The sequence below is a fragment of the Penaeus monodon genome, chromosome 1 (genome assembly GCF_015228065.2).
Source record: "Penaeus monodon isolate SGIC_2016 chromosome 1, NSTDA_Pmon_1, whole genome shotgun sequence".
Taxonomy (NCBI): Eukaryota; Metazoa; Arthropoda; class Malacostraca; order Decapoda; family Penaeidae; genus Penaeus; species Penaeus monodon.
The window spans coordinates 43,639,526-43,651,182 of NC_051386.1; the positions used below are offsets into that span (position 1 = coordinate 43,639,526).

General features: G+C 31.4%; 1 protein-coding gene across 1 annotated transcript in view; it reads left to right on the top strand.

Moving 5' to 3' along the window:
• The window catches only part of LOC119572808, an 11,885-nt gene extending 571 nt beyond the window's left edge, over window positions 1-11,314 (top strand). The window contains exons 2-3 of the mRNA XM_037919758.1: window positions 10,062-10,201; window positions 11,143-11,314. Coding sequence (XP_037775686.1) covers window positions 10,062-10,201; window positions 11,143-11,313 — 311 coding nt within the window. The 3' untranslated portion in view covers window position 11,314. The remainder of the gene's footprint in view (window positions 1-10,061; window positions 10,202-11,142) is intronic.
• The last annotated feature ends 343 nt before the right edge of the window (window positions 11,315-11,657 follow it).

Genomic DNA, 11,657 nt, shown 5'->3' on the forward strand with positions numbered 1-11,657 from the left:
ATAATGGTACAGGGTTGATAAGCAAATTATATTAACAACAGGAACATTGATGCTTAACAACGTCAATGATAACAACGTCAATGATAATAATATTAATGATGGTTGTGATAAGGATGACGATGACGATAGTGATAATAGTAATAACGTGCTAGTAATAATAATAGTAGTCATGATGATGATGATCATAATGAGAATGATGATAGTAACGGTAATAATTACAGCAATGATAATAAAAAGAAATGATAATGGTCACAATAATTATTAAAAAAGTCGATAATAATGATTGTGATAATAGCAACAATGAAAATAAGAATAATAATGACGATGGTAATAATGATGTTAATTATAATGTTCATGAAAATAATAATGAAAATGATCATAACAATAATAATGATATCAGTGATGATAATGATAATAATAGTAATAATGATAATAATAATGAAAATAAAAAACAATGATAAGAATGATAATGATAATGGTAATGACAATAGCTATAAAATAATAAAAATGATAATGGTAACAATAATGATCATCATAATAATAACAATAATGATAATGATAATGATAATAACAATAATAATATAATGATAATAATATCAGTAATGATGACAATAATAATAATAATAATAATGATAATAACGATAATAATATCAGTAATAAAAGTAATAATAACAATAATGACATGAATAAGTATAATGATAATGATAATGATGTTGATAATAACAGGGATAACAATGATGATGATGATGATAATAATAATGATGATGATATTAATAATGGTAATAATAATAATAATAATAATGATAATAATAATAATAATAATTATTATTATTATTATCATTATTATTATTATTATTATTATTATATTATTATTGTTATTATCATTATTATTATTTAAATGATAATAGTAATGCAAATGATAATAGAAGTAATGATAATGATAACATCAATAATAACGATATAGTAGTAATAATAACGATGATGACAATAATAGTGATAATGATGATAATGCTAATGATACTGATGCTAATAATAATAATAGCAATAATAATGATAACAAGGATAACAATAAAAACAAAAAATGATAATAATGATAATAACATAATAATGAAAACGATATTGGTAATAATAATAATAATAATGATAATAATGATAATAATGATAATAATGATAATAATAATAATATTTTTTTTTATTATAATAATGATGGTAATAATAATAATGATAATGATAATAATAGTGATGATAATGATGATAACGATGATGATAATGATTATGATGATAATAATGATAATGATAATAATAATGATGATGATGGTAAGGATAATGATAGTAGTGACAACGGTAACAGTAACACTGATAATAATGATCATAATGATAATCATAATAATGATAATAATAATAACAATGATACTACTACTTCTCCTACTCCTACTGCTACTATTATTACTACTACTGCTACTACTTCTTCTGCTTTTAACGGTAGGTTCATGTCTGAGCCGCCGTGGTCACAGCATGATACTTAATTGTAATTTTCATGTTGTGATGCTCTTGGAGTGAGTACGTGGTAGGGTCCCCAGATCCTTTCCACGGAGAGTGCCGGTGTTACCTTTCTAGGTACTCATTCTCTCTATTTTATCCGGGCTTGGGACCAGCACTGACTTGGGCTGGCTTGGCCACCCAGTGGCTAGGCAGGCAATCGAGGTGAAGTTCCTTGCCCAAGGGAAACAACGCGCCGGCCGGTGACTCGAACCCTCGAACTCAGATTACTGTCGTGACAGTCTTGAGTCCGACGCTCTAACCATTCGGCCACCGCGGCCCCACTGCTACTACTACTACTACTAATAATAATAGTAAACATAATAATAATAAACATAATAATAATAATCATAATAACAATAACAATAATAATAATAATAATTATTATTATTATTATTATTATTATCATTATTATTATTATTATTATTATTAATATTATTATTATTATTATTATTATTATTATTATTATTATTATTGTTATACTGATAGTAATCATAATGATAATAATGATATTACTACTATTGCTACTACTACTAGTAGTAGGGCTGTCTGGTGCAGCGATAACCACCCCGTCTAGCAATCTTTCTGACCCGCGTTCGAATCCCTCGCCGGCCATTCCTTGCACGCAGGGGATAATTTAGAAGCAAAATGAAACAGACAGCCTGTCGCACCAAATAACCATTGTAACAAATAGAATATAACTAAAGTATGCAATTGCTACTATTACTACTACAAATGATAATGATAATTATGATAATAATAAATAACAAAAATAATAATGATGATGATAATAGTAACAATTATAATAATAATAATAAGAGTAATGATAATGGCAATAATGATAATGATAATAATAATAATAATGATAATAATACTAATGATAATACCAGTAATAATAATAATAATAATAATAATAATAATAATAATAATGTTGATAATATAATAATAACAATAATAATGATAATAATGATAATAATGATAATAATGAATATAATAATAATGATAATAATAATAATAATAATAATAATAATAATTATTATTATTATTATTATTATTATTATTATTACTATTATCATTAGGATGATGATAATAATAATAATTATAATGACTATGATAATATCTTATAACAAAGAAAACGACAATAAAGAAAACAAAGGATTGGTTGTTGAAAAGTTTTTGCCTCGTAATCCTGTTTTGCTCTCTACAGTGATGCAGTTTGCCCGTATGTGTTCACAATTTCCTGCGGATTCTATTCTCTCTTTTTCTTTTGTTGTAGTCTCAGTCATCTCGAAAATATTTCTCCTTGTTTTGGAAAACTCGACGCAATGTTGTCTTGCCCTGATCTGGATGGCGACTGCGGCAAGTCGACTCCTCTCCTAAAATGCAGGCCAAAGAAACGATCAGAACTGTTGACGGGCATGTAATTGCATAGATGAGTCTTAATTAACTGAGGAACACAACACTAGAATGCGGACGTTTAAGATTCTATTATCACTGGAAAATGAGTGTCTTTTGCAGTAAATATAAGTAAATGCTTGGAGAGATCAAATGAGTGCGTTGATGAATGAATGAGTGACTGATATGGCATGAATGAATGTGCCGTTGTGAGTGGATAGGGAGTAAATTAGTATGCGATTGGGTGAGAATAAGCGAGGGAGTAAATTAAATTAGGTGAATGAATGAAAGAGGGAGCATGCTTGGTGTACATTATCAACAGGCAAGCTACACACACACCTTGACGATACCTAATGTCTGTTGATACGTAAATTCCCCCAGTGTATTGGGTTTTAAGCACTGTCTTCCCTGGCTGTCTCCAGCTGACTGAAGGCAATAGCTCTCTTTTTTAGTTGAAAGAGGTTGTTTCCATACATGCACACACACACACACACACACACACACACACACACACACACACACACACACACACACCACACACATATATATATATATATATATATATATATATATATATATATATATATATATATATATATATATATATATATATTATATATATATTATATACACATTTATGTGTATGTAAATGTATGTATTCATATTATATATATATATATATATATATACATATATACACACACACACACACACACACACACACATATATTTACTTATTTATTTATTCATATGTGTGTGTGTGGATGTATTTGTGTGTATATACATATGTGTGTGCGTGTGTGTGTGAGTTATGTATCTTTTTTATCATTATCATAATTCTTCCATAGCCTATCACTTCACTGCAGGACTTAGGCCTTACTCAAACCTTTAACTGTAAGGTTGTTTGGCGATGCCACGCCTGTCCGATTGAATGCCCTTGCTAATCAACAGCGGTCGTGCTTCCATTTGACCCATTGCATTTGACCTCTCAAGGTGATATGTGGTTTCCTCGTCGTGAGGTCGGGAGCGCAGGCAACTTCCGCGGCGGGGATTTGATCCCGGGGCCACGAGGGTCGGAGTCCAGTTGCATGAACCACTGTACTATCGTGGTAGTCATATGTGTATATACACTGTATATGTAAATATATGGTGTGTGTGTGAGTGTGTAATATTTCCTTTACCTAAGGCTGCCTACTTCCATACCTCTGTTTGTTTAAAGCTTTATAATTCTCATTCTTCCTATCCGCATGCATTGGGCAGATGTTCACGCACACATTTTACATATCTGCCATTCTGTCTTTCCCACCTTTCATCTCCCGTTTTCTCATATATTAGCCTAGCGAATGAATAATTGATGGAGCTTGCTTGCCGTTATCCAATAAGAATATTGCATGACAATGAACAAAGTATTTAGGCAAGATAAGCATAACCTAAGGTGGCGGCATACACGATCTCTATCTTCATTTTTGTCACTATGTAAATACGTTATAACGAACCTAATGCATGCGAGTCCCCTTACTTGTTGGTTATATTGTTATGCAAGTCATTTAAGTATAAGAAACAATGTTTATGTATATACGTATGTACGTACACATAAGGATGTACAGATACACACATTCACACACACACGCACACACAATTCCACTACTTTTTTCTTTAGCACTGAGAAAGTATTTACGTGTTTATGTCTATGTGTGTGTGATAAGCAGCTTTGAGTGTGTAAGTACACTGGAAATACATTAGCTAAGTGACAGGAAGTTGCTCATTATGATATCACCATAGGAAATAGATAGAAAGAGAGAATTTTTTTTTTATAAACGGGCGGGGAAAGTCTTTAACGCTTTCGCTATTCTGTTTATGAACAATATTTTAAATATGTTTCTTTGATTGACATGATTCAAGCCTTAACTATCTGAATCAAAAAGGGCGAAATATGAATAACCCAAAATAGTATGATATCAAGCCTGTACAGACATTTATGTAGACTTTCAGTTCATACAATTTGTGACGGCTAATATAGCATGCCCTTAGAACATTCATCATAACAACACGAGGAGATGAAGCTGATGATAAACAAAGCTTCCTACTTAACAGCATTACTGCACAAAATCCCGAATAGATCTCCTTATTTTCTTGTACTCTTTTTTTTTCTCTCATTCTTTCTCTCGTTTTTCTTTTCTTTCTGTCTCATAGACGCGAGATTTTTCACTGCTCTTAAAAAAAGTCAGTCTTTCCTGACCATCTTATATTATTCTTCATCTTATTTGTTTTTTGATAAAGTGTCACCAAAGAAAAATGATAACATGTTAGGGTTTTATGTGCATCACGAGTATTGTTTACCTTTCTTTGTTTAAGTTATATTTGATAATAAGGATAATAATAATTTAAAAAGTAATGATGGAAATAATGATGATGATGATAAGGATGATATAAAAAGGATAATAACAATAATGATAATAATAAAAAGGATAATAACAATAATGATAATAAAGATGATTACAATATGATATATGATAATGATAATAATGATAAAATAATATAATAATAATAATAATAATAATAATAATAATAATAATAATAATAATAATAATAATAATAATATTTATGATGATGATGATGATAGTATGACAATGATAATAGTATGATGACTCTGATAATGAAATCATAATAATGATAATGATATTGATGATTATGATGATGATGATAATAATAATAATAATAGCATGATGACTGTAATAATTAAATAATAATAATAATGAAAGTAATTATAACAACGCTGATAACATTAATAACAGAAATGATAATGATAAAAACAGTAATGATAACAACAACAACAACAAAAAACCAATGATGATGATATCAACAACAGGGAGAACAGATGATAGAGGTTCGGAGACAACTTGAAAATTTATATACAGTAGGATGAGTTTACACTGAACTTAACTACTTAATTTCTTGTTTATTTTTTCAGACTATATTTTTAAACATATACAACTAGAAAAAAACCATGTTGATGTTCAAAAAGAGAACAGATCATATTCAAAACAAATACATCTTAAGCAAAGGATAGGTTTACTGAACTTCTTTTTTTCCTAGCTCTTACTACCTAATATTAAATTAATCTTGTTTACATGAATTCACAGGAAACTTATGACTCAGACAAGATAAACATTTTCAAATAAAACGGATCAGAAAATGATAGTGTTCTATCCATTTTTTTCTTAGAACCATGTATAATACAGTACCAATATTTATTAGTGCATTTCATGAACTTGATAACTTAGAGAGAGAGAAGCTACTAAAACTTTCATATGAAAACGAGAGAGAACTATTATAACTGATCGCAGATCATATGTATCTTAGAGGAAGATAGGAATATCAGAAGACAAGATTTTCTAGGAGGATTGGGGATCAAACGGGAATAAAGATGAGAAGAGAGAGAGAGAGAGAGAGAGAGAGAGAGAGAGGGGCATCCTTTATAAAAAGAAAAAGAAGAAAAAAAAACTACTGAGCACTGATACACAGGGATTAAATAATTTATCTTCATTGTACAAAGTGATGGTATGCCGACTGACCTAAAATACAACATAACGTTTTACTAGATAAAAGAAGCTGCATTGTTGACATTAATTATTTCGAAAGAAGATAATTATGCAAGTCTTGCGTTTCCTTTAGTATTGTTTAAATTCATTCTTTTACATTTTTCTTGAGCAAAGACTATATCTCCTTTTATGTTACAACATCTATGTATATAAGGAAGTGTGAAAAAAAATCCACGACGGGACTTTGTTCTAGAATATTCTTACGATGTTTTGTTTGTATTTCGAAAAGTTTTACACTTGAGTTTTGTTCGTATTGCTTAACTGCTAATATGATCAGTAACCAGATGAAATGAAATATTCACACAGTTCTTTATACCTCATGTTAGGTGGTCTGAAGGGTTGTATCACAAGACATTCCGAGATATAGTGCTCAAGTGTTCGTTTGTTTTCTTCGTTACACATTCTATATCTAGATTCGTCTGTACTTCCTGCACCGTGTAGTTATCAGTACATTCTGTAACCTAAACGTATTCTGGTAATTACCATGTCACATTGTTTGGTTTGACTTCGGTGCCACCAATGCAACTCACAATTTCCTCATTGACACCTGTTTTGAAAGAACTTGGCGTTTTTTTTTTATGCGGTGGAAATGTAAAGTGCCCTCATTATATTATAAAGCATCTCTCCTATAAAGTATGATCTTTATATTATAAAGTTAGAGAAATGTGGCTAGACGTGACCGTAGAGTTTAAGCTGACCCACTTTCAAATCATTGATATTTGGTGAATATACAATATATCTATTGTCATTATAATCATTATCATTTTCTATCACTATCATTATTATTATCATTATTATTGTTATTATTATTATTATTATTATTATTATTATTATTATTATTATTATTATCATTATTATCATCATCATTGTTATTATTATTATCATCAATATTATTTCTGTTATTATTGTTATTATTATTATCATTTGTTATAATAATAATAGTAATAATAATAATAATAATAATTATTATTAATTATTATTATTATTATTATTATTATTATTATTATTATCATTATTATTATTATTGTTACTATCTCTCTTGTTATCATTACTATTATCATTATCATTATTATTATCATCATCATCATTATTACTGTTACCATTATCAGCATTATTATTATCCTTATTGTCACTTTTGTTATTATGATTATTATTATTACTATTTTTATTATTATCCTTATTGTTATTATTACTACTCTCATTATTATCATTATCATCCTGATTATTATCATCAATATTATTATTACTATTGTGATTCGTATTATTATAACTATTATCATTGTTATTATCATTATTACTATATATTATCAATATATTCCTTGTTATTATCATTATTATGCTGTAAATTTCCAAATTTTATTTAATCTTGATTATATCTACTATTATAATCTATGGTTAACTATACCCATTCCTAGTTTTCTTTTAATAATTACTGGTACCCTAACATAATCCACAACAATTATAATATCTTCATGGCAGTTACTCTTCTTATCATAGTCACCGTCTGATTCTCTATAATTGTTATAATCACTTTTGATATTGGGGTTCATTATCTATATCATTATTATTACCTATTATCGTATCTCCCACCCTCATTATCTTAAGTTGTACATACGTTCTACACTTTTATCTTTCTCTTAAGTTAAAATTTTATATTGTTATCTATACATGTTTTATACTCTTTATCATTTCATTTCTGTTGTTTTTTAACAGTTATATATTTTTATAATTCATATCAATATCTATATTCATCTTAGTTTTTCTATCTCGTTTTTAGGTTTTCATTATCATAATTCATGTTCATCCATGTTTTCAACAGTATATATATATATATATATATATATATATATATATATATATATATATATATATATATATATATATTATATATTCATAATCCAGTGCCATTATATTACATTTTATTTTGATAAACATACGAAGGCCACACAAACACATTTTTTGAATATTCATACATGCATGCTTAAGAACACAAACACACATTCACACACTCGGTAAGATGCAAATATATCCACGGATACACACCCACCCATAACACAGACAGAAGACAGATACACACACCCACACACACACACACACAAACACACACACACACACACAAAGTCCTTTATTAATACCAGGAATAAGTTTCATGAAATATCTTAAAAACATTCACATATTCATTACTATATAATGATATGGTTTGATTCATAGGTGTTCTTGTATTTCCCGTTTTGTTCTATATATTTTATTCACCCTTTGCCTTTTCACTTTCGGGTTTTGCCTTTGTCTCCCCTCTTCCCTCTATCTCTTTCTCTCGCTCTTCTCTCTGTAGCAACCACTTTGATCTCTTTCACCTCTTTCATCACTTCCACTGTCCTCGCCTGTTTCCTATCTATTTGTCTCCGTCATGCGCATCTCTCATTCCTCCACTTATTCTTCTTAGTTTCCAACCACTGAATACTTAATAATAACTTAAATAATTCAAAAGCAATCGCGTGAAAGCCCCCTTCAAGATTAAGATCGGTTTTCCCACTTTATCACTGAAGCAAAACTACATTCCAGTGACCTTTTGCCTTAACGCCAAAGCAGAAGTTCTTTGCCTTGTCTCCACTGTGGTCTTTCCTGGGTATTGTGTGTAGGGGGAAGGGAAGGGACGAGGCTGCGAGCGGACTTCGGAGCTCGTAGCAGGATTATGAGAGAGAGGGGAAAAAAATAAATTTCTCTTATTTTCTTCTCCCTTTTTCTTCTTTTTCTTCTACTGCTACTGTTTCTTCTTCTTCTTTCTTTCATTCTTTCTTCTTCTTCCTTCCATCTTCTCCTCTTTTCCCCCTTCCTCTTCTTTTCTTCTTCTTTTTTTATTCTTCTCAATTCTTCTTCTTTTTCTTCTCCTACTTCTTCTTCTTTTTCTTCTCCTACTTCTTCTCTTTTCTTCTTCATCTTCTCTTCTCATTTCGCCCACTTTTTCCTTTAACTTGATAGTTATTTTTTTTAATGTTTAATATACCGGAATGTAATCCAGCGGGAGATGAGTTATTCTCGCCATGCGGCAGAATGCAAAACGAGTCAACTGTTAGATAAAGCAAACTAGAAATCAGAAACAGAACCAAGAAAATTCTAAAGAAATGTTACTGTCATTTTCTTCTTCACTGAAAATCTGAAGGTGATAAAATCTCAGGATTAAAACAATACATTTCAAAGAGCAGCTCGTATTCCAGGAGACATACGATGCCCTATAGGACGAAGCTGCTCTTAGAAAGAAAGGGAGATGAAAATGGAGGAGAATAAGAAGATAAAAGTCGCTAATGAGGAAAAGAATAATGGAAGCAAAAATAGCAGTCCCAGACGATCGTCAATCAGGCATTGTATGCCTGTGCGTGTGTATGTGTGTGGTGTACGTGTACGTACACACAGACACATACGTGTATGTATGCGTATTATTGCACGAGTGTGTCTGCGTCCGCATCCGAGGCTCCCCTCCTCCGCCCCTTCCCCCTGCGCGTCTCCAGCCTCCCCTTTCTCCCGCAGATCCCGTCCCTGAGCTGAGAAACGATGACCTGCTGCGCCTCCAGACGTTGCTGCGCCAGCTGCCCAGCTTCTACCCGGTCGCGGCGGCCGCCGCCCCCCCCTCCTCCGCCGAGTTCATCGGGTCGCCCTCCAAACGCCAGGTCAGTCGGCCAAAGGGGACAGCTGGCCCTTGGATTTCGGAAGTTTTCATTTCAGGGATGATTAATTAATTCATATATATGTCTGAATTTTACCTTTTACTCCAAACAGATATATATCTTAGAATTAGATACTAATTTAGATAAAAAGAACAAGAAGGATTGCGAGGAGTTCGAGTTAATTTCCCATGATAACACTTAGAAACTATTTATCAACTAAGAACACTCACTGGCTTCTAGTTATCGACGCAAAGACGTCGACTGTTACAGGAAGCTTTTTACTGCTCCTCTTGCCTTGGGTCTCAAGAGGAAGCAAAGGAGTTGGAAAGTCTTTCCTCCTGTTTCTAAGTATTTGCAGTAATCTGAATAGCATCTCAGTCTTTTTATTTACACCCATGGTATGAGAGAAAGAGAGAGAGGGGGGAGGGAGAGAGAGAGAGAGAGAGAGAGAAAGAGAGTTAGAGAGAGTGAGAGTAAGAGAGAGAGATAGAGATTGAGGCTGATATATAATATATGTATGTATGATGCAATATGAATATATATATATATATATATATATATATATATATATATATATATATATATATATATATATATATATATATATATATATATGCGTAGAGATAGATAGGGAGAGAGATAGAGAATTACACACTAGTAACTTACAAGCAACGGGACACCACAATGCACGCCTACAGGCACGCACAAGCAAGACGCAGAGGCCTGAGGGGGTTTCTATAAAATTCGCGTTGGCTCAAGTCGGTCATCCTAGGTATGAGTGTGTGAGTGGCTGAGACTTCCTTGCGCTTTAAATAATGTAAATGTACTTATCTGTCTATCTAATTATTCTTCTCTGTTATAACAAAATAACAACCCACTACCCTCCTACCCACCCTCCCTCCCTCCCTCCCGAACCCACACTAACCCTCCTCTTGTCTCCTCAGGGAATGAGCGGAAAGGTAAGTGGCAGCGAGGCTCTGCTAAGCCCCGCCCCCCGGCACGCCACTCCCCCCGATTTTGTGAATGACTTTGCAGGCTCTGTTCCCTTTGCATGGCGCGCCACTCACTCCCGCGATGCAAATAGAAAGAGAAAAGAAAGAAATAAAATAAAATAAAAAAAAGAAAGAAAGATGAAGAAAAAAAAATGTGTATATTTATATATTGATCACTACATTGATTATGGCAATTAGAAAATTAACAATAATGATAAGCAAAGCAATGAAATATATATGCTTACATACATACAAACATACATACATAAGACTGTGTGTGTGTGTGTGTGTGTGTGTTAATATATATTATATATATATTATATATATATATATATATATATATATATATATATATATATACCACACACACACACACACACACACACACACACACACACACACACACACACACACACACAACACACACACAACAACAACAACTATACTATATATATATCATATTATCT